Source organism: Entelurus aequoreus, linkage group LG08 (genome assembly GCF_033978785.1).
Source record: "Entelurus aequoreus isolate RoL-2023_Sb linkage group LG08, RoL_Eaeq_v1.1, whole genome shotgun sequence".
Classification (NCBI taxonomy): domain Eukaryota; kingdom Metazoa; phylum Chordata; class Actinopteri; order Syngnathiformes; family Syngnathidae; genus Entelurus; species Entelurus aequoreus.
Genome location: NC_084738.1, coordinates 79,573,896 through 79,598,543, shown reverse-complemented (window position 1 = coordinate 79,598,543; position 24,648 = coordinate 79,573,896). Strand labels below are relative to the sequence as shown.

The window sequence follows — 24,648 nt, the reverse complement described above, 5'->3', positions numbered from 1 at the left end:
TTTTTTTTTACCAACTAGAGAGGAAATTTTCGCACCGAGTTGGAACATTTTTAGCACTTAGCGCGAAAATTTTTAGCACCTAGCTCAACAATTGTTAGCACCTAGCTCGAAAACTTTTCCAATCAAGTTTTAACTTTTTTCTGCAAAGAGCACAGGAAATTTTAGCACCTCGCTAGAAAACTGTTAGCACCTAGCTTGAAAACTTTTAGAACCAACCTCGAAATCCTGTTTTTTTACCAACCAGAGCGGAAATTTTTAGCACCAAGCTCAAACTTTTCCAACCTGGCTTGAAATTATTTCAGCAAAGAGCACAGGAAATTTTAGCACCTTGCTGGAAAATTGTTAGCACCTAGCTCAAACTTTTCCAACCTACCTCGAAATTTTTTTTAGCAAAGAGCACAGGAAGTTTTAGCCCCCCTCGATGGAAAATTGTTAGCAACTAGCTCAAACTTTTAGGACCTAGCTCAACATTTTTTTTTACCAACTAGAGCGGAAATTTTCGCGCCGAGTTGGAACATTTTTAGCACTTAGCGCGAAAATTTTTAGCACCTAGCTCAACAATTGTTAGCACCTAGCTCGAAAACTTTTCCAATCAAGTTTTAACTTTTTTCTGCAAAGAGCACAGGAAATTTTAGCACCTCGCTAGAAAACTGTTAGCACCTAGCTTGAAAACTTTTAGAACCAACCTCGAAATTCTTTTTTTTTACCAACCAGAGCGGAAATTTTTAGCACCAAGCTCAAACTTTTCCAACCTGGCTTGAAATTATTTCAGCAAAGAGCACAGGAAATTTTAGCACCTTGCTGGAAAATTGTTAGCACCTAGCTCAAACTTTTCCAACCTAGCTCGAAATTTTTTTTAGCAAAGAGCACAGGAAGTTTTAGCCCCCTCGATGGAAAATTGTTAGCAACTAGCTCAAACTTTTAGGGCCTAGCTCAACATTTTTTTTTACCAACTAGAGCGGAAATTTTCGCACCGAGTTGGAACATTTTTAGCACTTAGCGCGAACATTTTTAGCACCTAGCTCAACAATTGTTAGCACCTAGCTCGAAAACTTTTCCAATCAAGTTTTAACTTTTTTCTGCAAAGAGCACAGGAAATTTTAGCACCTCGCTAGAAAACTGTTAGCACCTAGCTTGAAAACTTTTAGAACCAACCTCGAAATTCTTTTTTTTTACCAACCAGAGCGGAAATTTTTAGCACCAAGCTCAAACTTTTCCAACCTGGCTTGAAATTATTTCAGCAAAGAGCACAGGAAATTTTAGCACCTTGCTGGAAAATTGTTAGCACCTAGCTCAAACTTTTCCAACCTAGCTCGAAATTTTTTTTAGCAAAGAGCACAGGAAGTTTTAGCCCCCCTCGATGGAAAATTGTTAGCAACTAGCTCAAACTTTTAGGACCTAGCTCAACATTTTTTTTTACCAACTAGAGCGGAAATTTTCGCACCGAGTTGGAACATTTTTAGCACTTAGCGCGAAAATTTTTAGCACCTAGCTCAACAATTGTTAGCACCTAGCTCGAAAACTTTTCCAATCAAGTTTTAACTTTTTTCTGCAAAGAGCACAGGAAATTTTAGCACCTAGCTCCAAAATTTGTAGAACTTAATTTTAATTTTTTTTACCAAACTTTTAGAACCTTGCTCGTATTTTTTTTTTTACCAACTAGAGTGGAAATATTAGCACCTAGCTGGAAAATTGTTAGCACTTAGCTCAAACTTTTCCAACCTAGTTTGAAATTTTTTTTAGCAAAGAGCACAGGAAATTTTAGCCCCTCGCTGGAAAATTGTTAGCAACTAGCTCAAACTTATAGGACCTAGCTCAACATTTTTTTACCAACTACAGCAGAAATTTGAGCACCTAGTTGGAACATTTTTAGCACTTAACGCAATTTTTTTTTAGCAACAAGCTCGAAAACTTTGCCAACCAAGCTCGAAATGTTTTCAGCAAAGACCACAGGAAATTTTAGCACTTAGCTGGAAAATTGTTACCACCTCGCTCGAAAACTTTTCCAACCTAGATCAACATTTTTTTTTACCAACTAGAGCGGAAATTTTAGCACCTTGCTGGAAAATTGTTAGCACCTAGCTCAAACTTTTCCAACCTAGCTCGAAATTTTTTTTAGCAAAGAGCACAGGAAGTTTTAGCCCCCTCGATGGAAAATTGTTAGCAACTAGCTCAAACTTTTAGGACCTAGCTCAACATTTTTTTCTACCAACTAGAGCAGAAATTTTCGCACCGAGTTGGAACATTTTTAGCACTTAGCGCGAACATTTTTAGCACCTAGCTCAACAATTGTTACCACCTCGCTCGAAAACTTTTCCAATCAAGTTTTAACTTTTTTCTGCAAAGAGCACAGGAAATTTTAGCACCTCGCTAGAAAACTGTTAGCACCTAGCTTGAAAACTTTTAGAACCAACCTCGAAATTCTTTTTTTTTTACCAACCAGAGCGGAAATTTTTAGCACCAAGCTCAAACTTTTCCAACCTGGCTTGAAATTATTTCAGCAAAGAGCACAGGAAATTTTAGCACCTTGCTGGAAAATTGTTAGCACCTAGCTCAAACTTTTCCAACCTAGCTCGAAATTTTTTTTAGCAAAGAGCACAGGAAGTTTTAGCCCCCTCGATGGAAAATTGTTAGCAACTAGCTCAAACTTTTAGGACCTAGCTCAACATTTTTTTTTACCAACTAGAGCAGAAATTTTCGCACCGAGTTGGAACATTTTTAGCACTTAGCGCGAACATTTTTAGCACCTAGCTCAACAATTGTTAGCACCTAGCTCGAAAACTTTTCCAATCAAGTTTTAACTTTTTTCTGCAAAGAGCACAGGAAATTTTAGCACCTCGCTAGAAAACTGTTAGCACCTAGCTTGAAAACTTTTATAACCAACCTCGAAATTCTTTTTTTTACCAACCAGAGCGGAAATTTTTAGCACCAAGCTCAAACTTTTCCAACCTGGCTTGAAATTATTTCAGCAAAGAGCACAGGAAATTTTAGCATCTTGCTGGAAAATTGTTAGCACCTAGCTCAAACTTTTCCAACCTAGCTCGAATTTTTTTTTAGCAAAGAGCACAGGAAGTTTTAGCCCCCCTCGATGGAAAATTGTTAGCAACTAGCTCAAACTTTTAGGACCTAGCTCAACATTTTTTTTTACCAACTAGAGCAGAAATTTTCGCACCGAGTTGGAACATTTTTAGCACTTAGCGCGAAAATTTTTAGCACCTAGCTCAACAATTGTTAGCACCTAGCTCGAAAACTTTTCCAATCAAGTTTTAACTTTTTTCTGCAAAGAGCACAGGAAATTTTAGCACCTCGCTAGAAAACTGTTAGCACCTAGCTTGAAAACTTTTATAACCAACCTCGAAATTCTTTTTTTTTACCAACCAGAGCGGAAATTTTTAGCACCGAGCTCAAACTTTTCCAACATGGCTTGAAATTATTTCAGCAAAGAGCACAGGAAATTTTAGCACCTTGCTGGAAAATTGTTAGCACCTAGCTCAAACTTTTCCAACCTAGCTCGAAATTTTTTTTAGCAAAGAGCACAGGAAGTTTTAGCCCCCTCGATGGAAAATTGTTAGCAACTAGCTCAAACTTTTAGGACCTAGCTCAACATTTTTTTTTACCAACTAGAGCGGAAATTTTCGCACCGAGTTGGAACATTTTTAGCACTTAGCGCGAAAATTTTTAGCACCTAGCTCAACAATTGTTAGCACCTAGCTCGAAAACTTTTCCAATCAAGTTTTAACTTTTTTCAGCAAATAGCACAGGAAATTTTAGCACCTAGCTCCAAAATTTGTAGAACTTAATTTTAATTTTTTTTTACCAAACTTTTAGAACCTTGCTCGTATTTTTTTTTTACCAACTAGAGTGGAAATATTAACCCCCAGCTGGAAAATTGTTAGCACTTAGCTCAAACTTTTCCAACCTAGTTTGAAATTTTTTTTAGCAAAGAGCACAGGAAATTTTAGCCCCTCGCTGGAAAATTGTTAGCAACTAGCTCAAACTTATAGGACCTAGCTCAACATTTTTTTTACCAACTACAGCAGAAATTTGAGCACCTAGTTGGAACATTTTTAGCACTTAACGCAATTTTTTTTTTAGCAACAAGCTCGAAAACTTTGCCAACCAAGCTCGAAATGTTTTCAGCAAAGACCACAGGAAATTTTAGCACCTCGCTGGAAAATTGTTTGCACCTATATCAAATTACCAACTAGAGTGGAAATTTTAGCACATAGCTGGAAAATTCTTAGCACCTAGCTCAAACTTTTCCAACCTAGCTCAACATTTTTTTTAGAAAAGAGCACAGGAAATTTTAGCACCTCGCTGGAAAATTGTTAGCATCTAGCTCAAACTTTTAGAACATAGCTTGAAATTTTTTTTACCAAATAAGAGCGGAAATTTTAGCACCTTTTTTGGAATTTTTTACCAACTACAATGCACTTAGTTGGCAAATTGTTAGAACCTACAGTAGCGAGAAATTGTCAGCACCGAGCTCAAAATAGTTTTTGCAAATAACACAGGAAATTGAGCTCAATTTGAGATATGCTGTCTATACGTTTTTATTATTATTTTCATGTATTTTTTCTTGTTTTATGCCATCTTTTTTTTTACAGCGAACACACAAAATGTGCAATAGTTTCCTCAACAACATTTTAAGTGGAATATTTGATGTGAAGTAACTGGAGCCTTAAATAGATCAATAAGTCATAACAACATTGATTTTGGTTCGTTATTATTTTTTGAGGAGTGACACTTTTTGAAATTAAAATCTTACTAAAATTTTTGGGGGACCCACTCATAAAAGTTGTAAAAGTAAGTCAAACATTTTTGTTTTTTTACTTTTGACGCTTTCGGTCAATTTGAGATCTGTTGATTATAAGTTTTTATTATTATTTTCATGTATTTTTTCTTAGTTTTATGCCCTTTTTTTTTTTACAGCAAACACACAAAATGTAAGAAATGTAATGTAATGAAAAAGAAGATTGATTTTGATTCATTATTATTTTTGTAGCAATGACAGTTTTAAAGGAAAAAAACATTTGTTATTACAGTCAACAACTTTTACATTTAACCTGCTTGCTCGTTTGCTGCACTTTTTAGTTTTTTTGTTTTTTTTTAAGTGTTTTTGAGAATGTGCCGTTTAAACGTTGGACACACAGATCATTTGACAACGCTGTAGTGACCCGCTAGTCCCACAAAGCGGTGCGTTCTCGGGCGAGTGACTGTAGTACCAGTTCTTGGCTCTGCAGGGTGTTGTTGACGCGGGCCAGCTCGGCCCGGGCCAAGTCCAACTCGCGGCGCAGCCTGTCCAGCTCCGCCTTCTGCTGGGCGTTGATGTTGAGCTGCGGACCACATGACAGAAACGTTGACGTCAGAGCCGCCACATCATGGGACACGGGCCGCAAAGTAATACGCGTTAATAAAAGATCATTTATTTTCTGACCAAATGTACACGTTCTGTTTTGACGGAACAAAATGCATGTACCATTTTTTAATTTACAGTAATACACCATAAAAGCAAAAACATTCAATTTTATGGAAAAAAAAAAAGGCAGCACCAGAATTGACCTTAAAAAACAGTTTGAGTGTTTTTCTTTTTACAGTAATACACCGTAAAAAAACAACAACTGTAGATTTTATAGAAAAAAACTGCAAGTTCAGTTGCCAGAAGTTTACCATAAAAAGACAAACCGCGGTACCGGTTTTTTTTTCATTTACAGTAATACACCGTAAAAACAACAACTGTAGATTTTACAGTATAAAACTGCAATTTTAGTCGCCAGAATTTTTACATAAAAAAAACAACCATATTATGTTTTTTTTCCCCCATTTACAGTAATACACCGTAAAAACAGCAACTGTAGATTTTACCGTATAAAACTGCAATTTCAGTCGCCAGAATTGTTACATTAAAAAAACAACCAGTACAAAAAACTGTGCGACCGTTTTCCCGTTTACAGTAATACACCGTAAAAACAATAACCCTAAATTTTAGGTGAAAAAAAACCCAAAACAAATTGGGCCCAGTCACCAGAAATTTACCTTAAAAAAACACTGTACAATATTTTCTACTTACAGTAACACACCGTAGAAAACAGCCCAAAATGTAAAAAATGCCGAAAATGGTAAAAAATCCCTCCCCGGCTGTGAGTTCCATGAGTCCCGGGACGAGCCAAAATGACAAAAATGACTCACAGGAAAGCCGGGAAGAAAAAAGCAAAAAAAGCCCAAAATGTCAAAAATGACGAAAATGGTCAAAAATCCCTCCCCGGCTGTGAGTTCCATAAGTCCCCGGAAGAGCCAAAATGACGAAAATGTCAAAAAATTTGAAAAATGCAGAAAACTGTCAAACTGTGAGTTCCATAAGTCCTGGGAAGAGCTAAAATGACAAAAATGTCAAAAAAAAAAAAAAAATGCTAAAAATTGTCAAAAATCCCTCCCTGGCTGTGAGTTCCATAAGTCCCCGGAAGAGCCAAAATGACGAAAATGTCAAAAAATGTGAAAAATGCAGAAAACTGTCAAACTGTGAGTTCCATAAGTCCTGGGAAGAGCCAAAATGACAAAAATGTCAAAAAATTTGAAAAATGCAGAAAACTGTCAAACTGTGAGTTCCATAAGTCCTGGGAAGAGCCAAAATGACAAAAATGTCAAAAAAAAAAAAAAAAATGCTAAAAATGGTCAAAAATCCCTCCCTGGCTGTGAGTTCCATAAGTCCCCGGAAGAGCCAAAATGACGAAAATGTCAAAAAATGTGAAAAATGCAGAAAACTGTCAAACTGTGAGTTCCATAAGTCCCGGGAAGAGCCAAAATGACAAAAATGTCAACAAAAAAAAAAAAATGCTAAAAATGGTCAAAAATCCCTCCCTGGCTGTGAGTTCCATAAGTCCCGGGACGAGCCAAAATGACAAAAATGTCAAAAATGACTCACAGGGAAGCCGGGAAGTAAAAGGCAAAAACAGCCCAAAATGTGAAAAATGCCAAAAATGGTCAAGAATCTAAAATTGTAGATTTTACGGTACAAAAACAGGCCCAGTTGCCAGAATTTTACCATAAAATCAGTTTTTGCAATTTACAGTAATATTCTGTAAAAAAAAACACCATATTTGTACGATAAGATTCTGGCAAATGAGCTACCAGTTTTTTACTGTAAAAAAAAAAAAAAAGGTGAAGTTTTTTTTTCAGTTAAAAAAACACCATAATATTTACGGTAAAATTTTAGCCAGCAGGTTTTTTTTTTTACAAAACCCTCCAGATTACAGTGTATACCCCAGATGTAGGAGTTACCTGCTGCTGCAGCTGAGCCCTGAGAGACTCCAGCTCCCGGTTGAGGCGCTCCCAGTCCAGGCCGGCGGCGCTCTGCTGCTGCCTCAGCGCCGACAGCTCGGCGTCTCGTTCTCTGGCGGAGCGGAGCAGCATGTCGCGCTCCGCCTGCAGAGCGGACATGCTGCTGCTGGCCTGGGACCCCTCCTGTGGGGACAGCAGCGGAGTTTGAAACGCTTACCCCTGGTAACGTTCTCATTTTTGTGACCTCGGACCGACCATCTCCTTGTTCTCCAAGGCGCTGCGAAGAAGCGCCATCTCGGCTCTTTGGTCGAGGAGTTCTTTGTTCCGGCGGTCCGCCTCATTCTGCTGGTGAGCCATCTGGGGCCAGACCAGGAAGAGAAGGGGGTTATGTAGTGCACCTTGAATTTTCTTTTTAAAGGCATTTTTTTTTTAAATAATGTCATGTTATTGAATGGAGGCAAGTCAAACACTTGTGCCAGGCGGAAAACCTGTTTAATGTTGATGATTAATGTTTAACCATCATGGACGTGATGTTAAAAAGTTAAAGTACCCATGATTGTCACACACACATTAGGTGTGGCAAAATTATTCTCTGCATTTGACCCATCACCATTGATCACCCCCTGGGAGGTGAGGGGAGCAGTGAGCAGCAGCGGTGGCCGCGCCCGGGAATAATTTTTGGTGATTTAACCCCCAATTCCAACCCTTGATGCTGAGTGCCAAGCAGGGAGGCCGGGGTTTGAACTCATGACCTACCGATCTCAGGGCGGACACTCTAACCATTAGGCCACTGAGCAGGTCCCAAGTGAGCAATCAACTGTAATTAATCATGATTAATCCACATTACCAAATGTGATTTTAAAAAATTATCATTTGACAGCCCTAGAAATAATGTCATGTTATTTAATGGAGGCAAGTCAAACACTTGAGCCAGGCGGAAAAACGCCACTCGGACTGAAGCTTGTCGGATGGTATGTCCCTGGCACTTTTTCAAAAGGCAATTTTTGAAAGTAATTAGGGACGTCAAAATTAACAAGTTAACTCATGTGATTAATCACAAAAATATCGCATTATCATGTACACATTTAGATTAATCATGCAATTTATTTTGACCGAATAAGCTCTTTTACCTTAGCTGCTATATGGTCAGTGATCAGATCTACGCATACCTCAGTACAAAAATTAGTGAAGAGAGACATTTCACTCCAAAATACATCCTGTAAGAACTTTAGGTAAAACTGTTACCAGGTTTTGTGACAAATAAATGACATGCATTCAAGTAAAATGTTTAAAAACGTTTGTGGATGACATTCTGACAATAAAATGTACAAATATTGGGGTCTTTTCTTGAGCAGATTTGAATTACGCAAGCGAGTAATCAACTGTAATTAATTATGATTAATCCACATTCCCAAATGTCATTTAAAAAATTAATCATTTGACAGCCCTAGAAATAATGTCATGTTATTAAATGGAGGCAAGTCAAACACTTGAGCCAGGCGGGAAAAACACCACTCCGACTGAAGCTTGTCGGGTGATATGTCCCTGGCACGTTTTCAAAAGGCAATTTTGGAAAGTAATTACAGAAGTCAAAATTAACAAGTCAACTCATGTGATTAATCACAAAAATATCGCATTATCATGTACACATTTAGATTAATCATGCAATTTATTTTGACCGTACAAGCTCTTTTACCTTCAGTGATGAGATCCACGCATACATCAGTACGGTGGAAAAGTGCATTACAACTGAGCACACACATACACACACACACACACCCACACACACACACACACACACACCACGGACTGCACTTATGCACTCATGCCCCCACTCCACGCCTTTTTAGTCATTGGTTTCTGTGTCGTAACATGTGTATACCGTATTTCCTTGAATAGCCGCAGGGGCGCTAATTAATTTAAAACCTCCTGTCACTCCGGCGCTTACCAGAAGCCTGCGGGATGGCCAAGCATGCGCTAATTATTTTAAAACCTCTTCTCACTCCGGCGCTTACCTTATCATGAAAAGCACATTTAATAAAAAAAACGTTATTATTGTCTTACCTTTAGGTATAAATGAGTCCATGCCAGCTCCTTTTGAAGAAAAGCATTGATATAGAAGTCTTCCTTATCTTTCTTCAGTTTTAAAAGTCTCTCTGTCTCGATGGAGATCTTCCTTTTAAGTATTAACTCCTGCTTCGATTGAAAGTCCAGCTTAGAAAACTGTTTTATTTTAGATATGTAATCCTCCATGGTAAAAGTCCAAGCAAACAATGGCTGCGCACTCTTGCTGCCGGTTGTCTTCTTCTGCAGCACTCTTCTGCAGTACCAGCAGTCGCAAGAAGGATCACTAGCGCCCTCTACCACCAGGAGGCGGGAGTCATTTAAAGGCCTACTGAAACCCACTAATACCGACCACGCAGTCTGATAGTTTATATATCAATGATGAAATCTTAACATTGCAACACATGCCAATACGGCCGGGTTAACTTATAAGGTGACATTTAAAATTTCCGGCTGAAACGTCGAGGTATGATGACGTATGCGCGTGACGAAGTCAGAGTAACGGAAGTTATGGTACCCCGTAGAATCCTATACAAAAAGCTCTGTTTTCATTTCATAATTCCACAGTATTCTGGACATCTTTTGCAATTTGTTTAATGAACAATGAAGGCTGCAAAGAAGGCAGTTGTAGGTGGGATCGGTGTATTAGCAGCGGACTACAGCAACACAACCAGGAAGACTTTGTTGGAGCGCTAGCCGCGCTAGCCGCGCTAGCCGCGCTAGCCGCGCTAGCCGCCGACCTCACCTTGACTTCCTACGTCTCCAGGCCGCCAAACGCATCGGGTGAAGTCCTTTGTCCTTCTGCCGATCGCTGGAACGCAGGTGAGCACGGGTGTTGATGAGCAAATGAGGGCTGGCTGGCGTAGGTGGAGAGCTAATGTTTTTAGCATAGCTCTGTGCGGTCCGGTTGCTAAGTTAGCTTCAATGGCGTCGTTAGCACAGCATTGTTAACCTTCGCCAGCCTGGAAAGCATTAACCGTGTATTTACATGTCCACGGTTTAATAGTATTGTTGATTTTCTATCTATCCTTCCAGTCAGGGGGTTATTTTTTTTGTTTCTATATGCAGTTAAAGCACGATGCTATCACGTTAGCTCGTAGCTAAAGCATTTCGCCGATGTATTGCCACAATCGAGCCAACCATGTGCCCACCACCCACTTCTTGAATCCAGATTCCGTCCCCCCGTGCGGGCCACTTTAAAGACAAACTTCAGGGTGTTGTTCCTCACCAAGTTTCTTGTCTCCTGACGCAGGCTTTCCAGCTCGCTTTCCAGATTCTGCTTGGCCCGCCACAAGCCGTCCTGGTCTTGTTTGGTGAGGGCCAGCTGCTTCACCGTGTCTGCGTTCTACGCACACCAGGGAGACAAAGACAATCCGTGAGTTAGTAAGTCGATTGTGTATTGGAAGGCCGGACAGATCTGGAGCTCGTTAACAGCCCAAAGGCCAAGGGCTGAGACATGTAGTTGATGTAGATGCCCATATAGGCTGTTCAGATTTACTTTACAAAAGAGAAGTGTAGGATACTTCTCTTGTTGCCTTATTTGTATTTGACCACTACTGTTTTCTGTTTATTTGTTACTGACTGTGGCAGGACACCTCTGCCTCTGTTTCACTTTATGTTGCTGGTAAATAATATGGTTGTAGTAGTAGGCTAAGGTTAAATTATTTAGTATGCACTAATTAAAGGGGCAGAGCTTTAAGAGACATTTTAGCGTTTATAAGATATATTTTTTGTAAGAACCTCAATTAATAAATATATTTCAGTGGATAACTTATTGTTCAAATCTGTATATAAATATGTACATAAAGTGTTGTAATTATATCGTAAAATGGATGGCTGTATGGATGGATGGACGTTTAAAACAAAACTGTTATTATTAATTAGTAAGTATACATTTTTTTAGCCTTTTTAGAGAAAATCATATCATTGTAGTACATTATGCAAATTACTCGATGATGTCATGGTGACCACGCCCACAGACACGCCCCCACCGCCACAGGTAGCTTGGCAGTTTATGGGAAACACTGTAGTCACATGTGAAAGAACTAAGAATGTGCCATTTAGGGATGGGTGTAGGGTTGTTTCGATACCCATATTTTGGTACCGGTACCAAAATGTATTTTGATACTTTTCGATACTTTTCTAAATAAAGGGGACCACAAAAAATGTCATTATTGGCTTTATTTGAACAAAAAATCTTATTAGCGCTTAGGGTACATTAAACCATTATTTAGGTGTAAATTTTTGTATTTAGGAAATTATTTGTATTAGGTATAAATTATTGTATTAAACCATTATTTAGGTGTAAATTATTGTATTTAGGAAATTATTTATATTAGGTATAAATTATTGTATTAAACATGCGCTTAGAATACATTAAACATATGTTTATTATTTCAAAGTTATCCTTAAATAAAATGATTAATTATTGCAAAGTTATCCTTAAAATCTTAAATCTTAAAAATTATTAGTTATTGCAATGTTATCCTGAAATAAAATAGCAAACATACTATAATACTCCACTCAATAAAAAAGTAAACATACTATACAATAAAACTCAAAACAATTGATTAAAAATGTATTATTATTATTATGTTATTAAAAATGTCTTTAAAAAATTATTAATTATTGTAATGTTATCCTTAAATAAAATAGTAAACATACTATAATACTCCACTCAATACAATAGTAAACATACTATACAATAAAACTACAAAACATTTATTAAAAAAATATTATTATTATTATTAATTTATTAAAAGTGTATTTAAAAAATTAACTATTGCAATGTTATCCTTAAATAAAATAGTAAACATACTATAATACTCCACTCAATAAAATAGTAAACATACTATACAATAAAACACAAAACAATTTATTAAAAATGTATTATTATTATTATTAATTTATTAAAAATGTATTAAAAAAAGTATTAATTATTGCAATGTTATCCTTAAATAAAATAGTAAACATACTATAATACTCCACTCAATAAAATAGTAAATAAACTATACAATAAAACTCAAAACAATTTATTAAAAATGTATTATTATTATTATACATTTATTAAAAATGTCTTTAAAAAATTATTAATTATTGCAATGTTATCCTTAAATAAAATAGTAAACATACTTTAATACTCCACTCAATAAAATAGTAAACATATTATACAATAAAACACAAAACAATTTATTAAAAATTGATTACTATTATTATTAATTTATTAAAAATGTATTTAAAAAATTATTAATTATTGCAATGTTATCCTTAAATAAAATAGCAAACATACTATAATACTCCACTCAATAAAAAAGTAAACATACTATACAAGAAAACTCAAAACAATTGATTAAAAATGTATTATTATTATTAATTTATTAAAAATGTCTTTAAAAAATTAGTAATTATTGCAATGTTATCCTTAAATAAAATAGTAAACATACTATAATACTCCACTCAATAAAATAGTAAACATACTATACTATACAACTCAAAACAATTTATTAAAAATATATTATTATTATTATTAATTTATTAAAAACATACTAAAAAATTATTAATTATTGCAATGTTATCCTTAAATAAAATAGTAAACATACTATAATACTCCACTCAATACAATAGTAAACATACTATACAATAAAACTCCAAAACATTTATTAAAAAAGTATTATTATTATTATTATTATTAATTTATTAAAAGTGTATTTAAAAAATTATTAATTATTGCAATGTTATCCTTAAATAAAATAGTAAACATACTATAATACTCCACTCAATAAAATAGTAAACATACTATACAAGAAAACTCAAAACAATTTATTAAAAATGTATTATTATTATTATTAATTTATTAAAAATGTATTAAAAAAAGTATTAATTATTGCAATATTATCCTTAAATAAAATAGTAAACATACTATAATAATCCACTCAATAAAATAGTAAATAAACTATACAATAAAACTCAAAACAATTTATTAAAAATGTATTATTATTATTATTATACATTTATTAAAAATGTCTTTAAAAAATTATTAATTATTGCAATGTTATCCTTAAATAAAATAGTAAACATAATTTAATACTCCACTCAATAAAATAGTAAACATATTATACAATAAAACACAAAACAATGTATTAAAAATTGATTACTATTATTATTAATTTATTAAAAATGTATTAAAAAAATTATTAATTATTGCAATGTTATCCTTAAATAAAATAGCAAACATACTATAATACTCCACTCAATAAAAAAGTAAACATACTATACAAGAAAACTCAAAACAATTTATTAAAAATGTATTATTATTATTAATTTATTAAAAATGTCTTTAAAAAATTAGTAATTATTGCAATGTTATCCTTAAATAAAATAGTAAACATACTATAATACTCCACTCAATAAAATAGTAAACATGCTATACTATACAACTCAAAACAATTTATTAAAAATATATTATTATTATTATTAATTTATTAAAAACATACTAAAAAATTATTAATTATTGCAATGTTATCCTTAAATAAAATAGTAAACATACTATAATACTCCACTCAATACAATAGTAAACATACTATACAATAAAACTCCAAAACATTTATTAAAAAAGTATTATTATTATTATTATTAATTTATTAAAAGTGTATTTAAAAAATTATTAATTATTGCAATGTTATCCTTAAATAAAATAGTAAACATACTATAATACTCCACTCAATAAAATAGTAAACATACTATACAAGAAAACTCAAAACAATTTATTAAAAATGTATCATTATTATTATTAATTTATTAAAAATGTATTAAAAAAAGTATTAATTATTGCAATGTTATCCTTAAATAAAATAGTAAACATACTATAATACTCCACTCAATAAAATAGTAAATAAAATATACAATAAAACTCAAAACAATTTATTAAAAATGTATTATTATTATTATTATACATTTATTAAAAATGTCTTTAAAAAATTATTAATTATTGCAATGTTATCCTTAAATAAAATAGTAAACATACTTTAATACTCCACTCAATAAAATAGTAAACATATTATACAATAAAACACAAAACAATTTATTAAAAATGGATTACTATTATTATTAATTTATTAAAAATGTATTAAAAAAATTATTAATTATTGCAATGTTATCCTTAAATAAAATAGCAAGCATACTATAATACTCCACTCAATAAAAAAGTAAACATACTATACAAGAAAACTCAAAACAATTTATTAAAAATGTATTATTATTATTAATTTATTAAAAATGTCTTTAAAAAATTAGTAATTATTGCAATGTTATCCTTAAATAAAATAGTAAACATATTATAATACTCCACTCAATAAAATAGTAAACATACTATACTATACAACTCAAAACAATTTATTAAAAATATATTATTATTATTATTAATTTATTAAAAACATACTAAAAAATTATTAATTATTGCAATGTTATCCTTAAATAAAATAGTAAACATACTATAATACTCCACTCAATAAAATAGTAAAAATACTATACAATAAAACTCAAAACAATTTATTAAAAATGTATTATCATTATTATTATTAATTTATTAAAAATGTATTTAAAAAATTATTAATTATTGCAATGTTATCCTTAAATAAAATAGTAAACATACTATAATACTCCACTCAATAAAATAGTAAACATACTATACAAGAAAACTCAAAACAATTTATTAAAAATGTATTATTATTATTATTAATTTATTAAAAATGTATTTAAAAAAGTATTAATTATTGCAATGTTATCCTTAAATAAAATAGTAAACATACTATAATACTCCACTCAATAAAATAGTAAATATACTATACAATAAAACTCAAAACAATTTATTAAAAATGTATTATTATTATTATTATTATACATTTATTAAAAATGTCTTAAAAAAAATTATTAATTATTGCAATGTTATCCTTAAATAAAATAGTAAACATATTTTAATACTCCACTCAATAAAATAGTAAACATATTATACAATAAAACACAAAACAATTGATTAAAAATTGATTATTATTATTATTAATTTATTAAAAATGTATTAAAAAAATTATTAATTATTGCAATGTTATCCTTAAATAAAATAGCAAACATACTATAATACTCCACTCAATAAAAAAGTAAACATACTATACAAGAAAACTCAAAACAATTTATTAAAAATGTATTATTATTATTAATTTATTAAAAATGTCTTTAAAAAATTAGTAATTATTGCAATGTTATCCTTAAATAAAATAGTAAACATACTATAATACTCCACTCAATAAAATAGTAAACATACTATACAACTCAAAACAATTTATTAAAAATATATTATTATTATTATTAATTAATTAAAAACATACTAAAAAATTATTAATTATTGCAATGTTATCCTTAAATAAAATAGTAAACATACTATAATACTCCACTCAATAAAATAGTAAAAATACTATACAATAAAACTCAAAACAATTTATTAAAAATGTATTATCATTATTATTATTAATTCATTAAAAATGTATTAAAAAAATTATTAATTATTGCAATGTTATCCTTGAATAAAATAGTAAACATACTATAATACTCCACTCAATAAAATAGTAAACATACTATACAATAAAACTCAAAACAATTTATAAAAAATGTATTATTATTATTAATTTATTAAAAATGTCTTAAAAAAAATTATTAATTATTGAAATGTTAACCTTAAATAAAATAGTAAACATACTATAATACTCCACTCAATAAAATAGTAAACATACTATACTATACAACTCAAAACAATTTATTAAAAATATATTATTATTATTATTAATTTATTAAAAACATACTAAAAAAAGTATTAATTATTGCAATGTTATCCTTAAATAAAATAGTAAACATACTATAATACTCCACTCAATAAAATAGTAAAAATACTATACAATAAAACTCAAAACAATTTATTAAAAATGTATTATAATTATTATTATTAATTGATTAAAAATGTATTTAAAAAATTATTAACTATTGCAATGTTATCCTTGAATAAAATAGTAAACATACTATACAATAAAACTCAAAACAATTTATTAAAAATGTATTATTATTATTATTAATTTATTAAAAATTTATTAAAAAAATTATTAATTATTGCAATGTTATCCTTGAATAAAATAGTAAACATACTATAATACTCCACTCAATAAAATAGTAAACATACTATACAACAAAACTCAAAACAATTTATAAAATATGTATTATTATTATTAATTTATTAAAAATGTCTTTAAAAAAGTATTAATTATTGCAATGTTAACCTTAAATAAAATAGTAAACATACTATAATAGTCCACTCAATAAAATAGTAAACATACTATACAATAAAACTCCAAAACATTTATTATAAAATTATTATTATTTTATTATTAATTTATCAAAAATGTATAAAACATTTTATTAATTATTGGAATGTTATCCTTAAATAAAATAGTAAACATACTATAATACTCCACTCAATAAAATAGTGAACATACTATACAACTTGTCTTAGTGTGTGAATGTGTGTGTGAATGGGTGAATGTGGAAATACTGTCAAAGCGCTTTGAGTACCTTGAAGGTAGAAAAGCGCTATACAAGTATAACCCATTTATCATTTATTTATAAGTAAACAAACAAAGACTCCTAATTAGTCTGCTGACGTATGCAGTAACATATTGTGTCATTTATCTACCTATTATTTTGTCAACATTATGAGGGACAAACTGTAAAAATGGATTATTAGTCTACTTGTTCATTTACTGTTAATATCTGCTTATTTTCTGTTTAACATGTTCTATCTACACTTCTGTTAAAATGTAATAATCACTTATTCTTCTCTTCTTTGATACTTTACATTAGTTCTGGATGATACCACAAATCTAGGTATCGATCCGTATACCGTACAACCCTAGGTGGGTACCGTCCAAGCAACGTTATCATGGACGCCCCTGCTTATTTCAGCAAGACAATGCCAAGCCACGCGTTACAACAATCGACGAATTACACAGCGTGCCAACTTCACTGGTTTTGGGTCCTGTAATTAAAGGTACCTTCTTCATGAGGTCGGCGTGGCTCGTCACCAGCTCGGCGTGCTTGTCCTTGAGCTGAGTGAACCGGAACTCTGCCGCCTGCGCTCGGCCTGCCGAGGGAGACAAGTCAGCGTCACCTGAAGGCCCGCGGGAGAAACCAAACGGCGCTCACCGTCCGCCTCCTTGAAGCCGAGCTGAGCGCCGGCGCTTGCCATGTTGGCGCTCCTCAGTGCCTCCACCTCCATCCGCAGGTGTTCGTTATCCACCTGGGCCATCTGCTTGTGGGTGCTTTGCTCCTCCACCTCCGCCTCCAGGTGTTTCACCTGGCCCCGGAGCTCCGTGACACACCTCTGAGCCTGCGGACACGAGCGTGGAGTACCTCAAGGTTCTGTCTTAGCTTCTTCCAGCAGTAATCCTGACTTACCTCAGACTTGATGAGCTCGAGTTCTGGTTTCAGGACGTCGAGTTCTCTCCTCAGAATCTGGTTCTCCGCCCCCTGCTGCTCCCACTGGTCCACCTCAGGCACTCCCATCTGACTGAGCGTGAAGTACTGCCGGGACAACAAGACAGTGTCATCTCACAAACAACAATAACTTGCATTTATTCCCACAAACAGAACCTGTTGCGAGTCCTTAAGCTCCGGTTGCGGATCTTCAACACCAAAGCGATCTTCGTTGGCCATCACCACCACGGGCCTCTTATACTCGGCCAAGGCGGCGGCACGCAGGAAGTTGGGAGGAGCCTTTTTCAGGATGAAAGGTGATTGATTGATTGATTGAGACTTTTATTAGTAGGTTGCACAGTGAAGTACATATTCCGTACAATTGACCACTAAATGGTAACACCCGAATAAGTCCACTTAAATTGATTCATGATACAGATATATACTATCATATATACCAGGGGTCACCAACGCGGTGCCCGCGGGCACCAGGTAGCCCGTAAGGACCAGATGAGTAGCCCGCTGGCCTGTTCTAAAAATAGCTCAAATAGCAGCACTTACCAGTGAGCTGCCTCTATTTTTTAAATTTTATTTATTTACTAGAAAGCTGGTCTCGCTTTGCTCGACATTTTTAATTCTAAGAGAGACAAAACTCAAATAGAATTTGAAAATCCAAGAAAATATTTTAAAGACTTGGTCTTCACTTGTTTAAATAAATTCATTCTTTTTTTTCCTTTGCTTCTTATAACTTTCAGAAAGACAATTTTAGAGAAAAAATACAACCTTAAAAATGATTTTAGGATTTTTAAACACATATACCTTTTTACCTTTTAAATTCCTTCCTCTTCTTTCCTGACAATTTAAATCAATGTTCAAGTAAATTTATTTTTTTTTATTGTAAAGAATAATAAATGCATTTTAATTTAATTTTTCATTTTAGCTTCTGTTTTTTCGACAAAGAATATTTGTGAAATATTTCTTCAAACTTATTATGATTAAAAATCAAAAAAATTATTCTGGTAAATCTAGAAAATCTGTAGAATCAAATTTAAATCTTATTTCAAAGTCTTTTGAATTTCTTTTAAAATTTTTGTTCTGGAAAATCTAGAAGAAATAATGATTTGTCTTTGTTAGAAATATAGCTTGGTCCAATTTGTTATATATTCTAACAAAGTGCAGATTGGATTTTAACCTATTTAAAACATGTCATCAAAATTCTAAAATGAATCAATCAGGAAAAATTACTATTGATGTTCCATAAAAAGATTCGAATTATCCAGTTTTTCTCCTTTTTTTCGGTTGAATTTTGAATTTTAAAGAGTCGAAATTGAAGATAAACTATGTTTCAAAATTTAATTGTCATTTTTTTCGTGTTTTCTCCTCTTTTAAACCGTTCAATTAAGTGTAAATATCATTAATTATTAATAATAACATAGAGTTAAAGGTGAATTGAGCAAATTGGCTATTTCTGGCAATTTATTTAAGTGTGTATCAAACTGGTAGCCCTTCGCATTAATCAGTACCCAAGAAGTAGCTCTTGGTGTCAAAAAGGTTGGTGACCCCTGATATATACTATCATCATAATACAGTCATCACACAATATAATCACATTGAATTATTTACATTATTTACAATCAGGGGTGTGGAGGGGGGGGGGTAGGATATGGACAGCAAGTAGTGGACATAGAGAGAGAGAGAGAGAGAGAGAGAGAGAGAGAGAGAGAGAGAGAGAGAGAGAGAGAGAGAGAGATCAGAAGGCATAACAAAAAGTATCTGCATTTGATTGTTTACATTTGATTGTTTACATTTGGTTATTAGCAATCCGGGGAGGGTGTTAGTTTAGGGTTGTAGCTGCCTGGAGGTGAACTTTTATTGCGGTTTTGAAGGGGGATAGAGATGCCCTTTCTTTTATACCTGTTGGGAGCGCATTCCACATTGATGTGGCATAGAAAGAGAATGAGTTAAGACCTTTGTTAGTTCGGAATCTGGGTTTAACGTGGTTAGTGGAGCTAGGTCATTGAGGGAAGGGTTCTTTTTCTTTCTATATAAATCTGAATCATTGTATGATTAAATTACATTAATGACAAAAAATTATATACTATTTACACTACAATTTTATAAAATTTTATTTACAGAATTTTTATTTTATTTTATTTATAATAAATTAAAAAATAAATAGATAATAAATAAATATTGTATTATATTTTGTAATATTTATTGCGTATTATATATATTATATTGAATAATAAACATATATTCTATATAATATTTATTATAATTATATTTATTCATGTATATAGTTACTCATTATTATAATTTGTTTTATAAAATATTTTATTGAAAATAGAACAAAACAGATGAAAAATACATTTAAAAAATCTGTATAATTGTATGATTAAAGTACATTAATGACCAAAAATAATATATTATTTACACTACAATTTTATAACATTTTATTTATAGAATATGTGTTATTTTTATTTATCTATAATAAATAAAACAATAAATACATAATAAACAAATATTTGGTTACTGGGGTTCAATCCCCACCTTCTACCATCTTAGTCACGTCCGTTGTGTCCTTGGGCAAGACACTTCACCCTTGCTCCTGATGGGTGCTGGTTAGCGTCTTGCATGGCAGCTCCCGCCATCAGTGTGTGAATGTGTGTGTGAATGGGTGAGTGTGGAAATACTGTCAAAGCGCTTTGAGTACCTTGAAGGTAGAAAAGCGCTATACAAGTATAACCCATTTATCATTTATTTATTTATTATATTTTGTAATATTTATTTTGTATTATATATATATATCTTATATTGAATAATAAACGTATATTCTTCATAATATTAATTATAATTATTATTTATTTATGTACTCTATATAGTTATTAATTATTATAACATTTTTATCAAATATTTTATAGAAAAAAGAACAGATCCGAAAATCTGAATAATTATTCTATAATTCTATAAATATATTTTTATTATAGTTTTTAATATTGTATCATATTGATTTAATATATATAATAAATCATTTATAAAATATTCTATAAAAATAGAGCACAACAAATCCAAAATATATACATTCATTAAAAACAAATATTAGTTCAATAAATAAAAAATAATGATAATAATCAACGAAAAAAAAGTTATAATACAATTAATAAATTAAATACATTTACAAAAAATACATACTTTTTTTTTTCTTTGTGCCTCTGATGCTAAAAACTACAGTACAGAAACATATGGGGAAGACAACAATATATATATATATATATATATATATATATATATATATATATATATATATATATATATATATATATATATATATATATACACACACAGGTATATATATGTACACACACACATATATACATATATGGCTGTGAATCTTTGGCCGCCACACGATTTGATTCGATTCTTGGGGGTATTGACTCAATTCAGAGTCGATTCTCGATTCAAAATCAACACTTTTTTTAATAACATTGGGTGCGAGTTCTACATTGAACTACATTCCTCCAGCAAATAGATAATAGCTCTGATAAATTTTTATATTACTTAAAACAAAAAACTGGTTTTGTTTAATAGTCAGTCTACCCCAGGGCAGCTGTGGCTACGAAAGTAGCTTACCACCACCAGGTGTGAATGAATGATGGGTTTTTAACATGTAAAGCGACTTTGGGTACTTAGAAAAGCGCTATATAAATCCCAGGTATTATTATTATTATTATTATTATTAATACAATTCTACCCAAACATTTAATAAATTCAACAATACATCAACAACATGATTTGCCTGAGAGTCTGGACAGAACAGATTAAAAAAAAATATTATTTTATTTTTTTAATTGATTAAAAATTGCGATTGATCCGAAAATCGATTAATTTTTTTAGTAATACACATCGGACGTGAAACATTTTTACTGGGACGCCTCTACCCTAACATGATGTAAAAACCTGTCACGCACATCCGGGAGATCCGGGATCTGGATGATACTTTTGAAGAACTCCATCTCTCTGGCTCTGTCGAAGAACTGCTTGAGGCTGCGGAGGAAAGGACAACAACTTTTTAACATGGCTCATGGATGTCGAATAAAAACTTTTGAGAAATGGCTTGGGACCTGTTAAACAGTTCCCGGAATCTATCTCTGTGTCCAAGAAGAACGTCGTGCGCGATGCCTGCGGGCGGGAGAAGACGGCGCCACGTGAGAGGTCTTGGTTACGGCGAGCAAGCGGAGATCACTCACGGCTGTGCAGCTTGAAGAGCAGGATGACGCAGAAGTGGTAGAGGAAGCTGCACTCCGGGATGAGCGGGATGAGCGGGATGAGTCGACACTGTCCGGCCGGAGTGTTGGCTTTGGCTCCGTTGGTGTCCAGCTGGCGGAAGACTTTTGGACCGGACCAAGGGAGTGCGGCGGCGTTCAAAAGATGCAAAACAACAAACTATTAGACGTGTGTTGTGGTGGTAATATGTCTGTTTGTGAGGGGAAAAGAAGAAGAAAAAAAACAGGCTTTGCTACACATCTTAAAATGTAGCCTGGGGTTCTGTGTTCCATCCAACAGACTAACGTGGGGGCTAGCCTAGCATGATGTAGTTGGGAAAATGTGAGCGTAATGTTAGCATGGAGCTAACATTAACATAGCTATGCTAGTGTTGCTATTGTTTTTGGCTTTGTGTAAAAAAAAAACTAAAAAAAAACAGGCTTCACTACACATCTTAAAATGCAGCCTAGAAATATGCCGCTTTTCAAGTTTGGAGATTTGATCATGTCATTCAAGGAGAAACATCCTTCCCCATGGACATACTGTTTATGGGGGGAATTTTTTTTTAAATGCAGGCTTCGCTACACATCTTAAAATGCAGCCTAGAAATTTGCCACTTTAACTTTGGAGATTTGATCAGGTTATCCAAAGAGAAAAATCCTTCCCCATGTACATATTGCTTCTGGGAAAAGAAAAGAAAAAAACAGGCTTCACTACACATCTTAAAATGCAGCCTAGAAATATGCCGCTTTTCAAGTTTGGAGATTTGATCATGTCATTCAAGGAGAAACATCCTTCCCCATGGACATACTGTTTATGGGGGGAAAAAATTAAAAAAATTCAGGCTTCGCTACACATCTTAAAATGCAGCCTAGAAATTTGCCACTTTAACTTTGGAGATTTGATCAGGTTATCCAAAGAGAAAAATCTTTCCCCATGTACATATTGCTTCTGGGAAAAGAAAAGAAAAAAGCAGGCTTTGCTACACATCTTAAAATGTAGCCTGGGGTTCTGTGTTCCATCCAACAGACTAACGTGGGGGCTAGCCTAGCATGATGTAGTTGGGAAAATGTGAGCGTAATGTTAGCATGGAGCTAACATAGCTATGCTAGTGTTGCTATTGTTTTTGGCTTTGTGTAAAAAAAACAAAAAAAACAGGCTTCACTACACATCTTAAAATGCAGCCTAGAAATATGCCGCTTTTCAAGTTTGGAGATTTGATCATGTCATTCAAGGAGAAACATCCTTCCCCATGGACATACTGTTTATGGGGGGGGAAAAAAATTTAAAAATTCAGGCTTCGCTACACATCTTAAAATGCAGCCTAGAAATTTGCCACATTAACTTTGGAGATTTGATCAGGTTATCCAAAGAGAAAAATCTTTCCCCATGTACATATTGCTTCTGGGAAAAGAAAAGAAAAAAGCAGGCTTTGCTACACATCTTAAAATGTAGCCTGGGGTTCTGTGTTCCATCCAACAGGCTAATGTGGGGGCTAGCCTAGCATGATGTAGTTGGGAAAATGTGAGCGTAATGTTAGCATGGAGCTAACATTAACATAGCTATGCTAGTGTTGCTATTGTTTTTGGCTTTGTGTAAAAAACAAAAAAAAACAGGCTTCACTACACATCTTAAAATGCAGCCTAGAAATATGCCGCTTTTCAAGTTTGGAGATTTGATCATGTCATTCAAGGAGAAACATCCTTCCCCATGGACATACTGTTTTTTGGGGGGGGGGGGAAATAAAAAAATTCAGGCTTCGCTACACATCTTAAAATGCAGCCTAGAAATTTGCCACTTTAACTTTGGAGATTTGATCAGGTTATCCAAAGAGAAAAATCTTTCCCCATGTACATATTGCTTCTGGGAAAAGAAAAGAAAAAAGCAGGCTTTGCTACACATCTTAAAATGTAGCCTGGGGTTCTGTGTTCCATCCAACAGGCTAATGTGGGGGCTAGCCTAGCATGATGTAGTTGGGAAAATGTGAGCGTAATGTTAGCATGGAGCTAACATTAACATAGCTATGCTAGTGTTGCTATTGTTTTTGGCTTTGTGTAAAAAACAAAACAAAAAACAGGCTTCACTACACATCTTAAAATGCAGCCTAGAAATATGCCGCTTTTCAAGTTTGGAGATTTGATCATGTCATTCAAGGAGAAACATCCTTCCCCATGGACATACTGTTTATGGGGGGAAAAAATTAAAAAAATTCAGGCTTCGCTACACATCTTAAAATGCAGCCTAGAAATTTGCCACTTTAACTTTGGAGATTTGATCAGGTTATCCAAAGAGAACAATCTTTCCCCATGTACATATTGCTTCTGGGAAAAGAAAAGAAAAAAGCAGGCTTTGCTACACATCTTAAAATGTAGCCTGGGGTTCTGTGTTCCATCCAACAGGCTAATGTGGGGGCTAGCCTAGCATGATGTAGTTGGGAAAATGTGAGCGTAATGTTAGCATGGAGCTAACATTAACATAGCTATGCTAGTGTTGCTATTGTTTTTGGCTTTGTGTAAAAAAAAAAAAAAAAAA

The 24,648-nt window shown here is 32.9% G+C and overlaps 1 protein-coding gene across 1 annotated transcript in view; it reads right to left on the bottom strand.

Moving 5' to 3' along the window:
* The window catches only part of LOC133656320 (huntingtin-interacting protein 1-related protein-like), a 96,846-nt gene that overhangs the window by 34,655 nt on the left and 37,543 nt on the right, over positions 1-24,648 (bottom strand). Inside the window, exons 9-19 of the mRNA XM_062057349.1 lie at positions 22,101-22,241; positions 21,975-22,032; positions 21,822-21,897; positions 18,031-18,153; positions 17,836-17,961; positions 17,584-17,767; positions 17,433-17,521; positions 10,571-10,687; positions 7,534-7,635; positions 7,279-7,461; positions 5,226-5,336 (exon numbers count right to left, since the gene is read on the bottom strand). Coding sequence (XP_061913333.1) covers positions 5,226-5,336; positions 7,279-7,461; positions 7,534-7,635; positions 10,571-10,687; positions 17,433-17,521; positions 17,584-17,767; positions 17,836-17,961; positions 18,031-18,153; positions 21,822-21,897; positions 21,975-22,032; positions 22,101-22,241 — 1,310 coding nt within the window. The remainder of the gene's footprint in view (positions 1-5,225; positions 5,337-7,278; positions 7,462-7,533; positions 7,636-10,570; positions 10,688-17,432; positions 17,522-17,583; positions 17,768-17,835; positions 17,962-18,030; positions 18,154-21,821; positions 21,898-21,974; positions 22,033-22,100; positions 22,242-24,648) is intronic.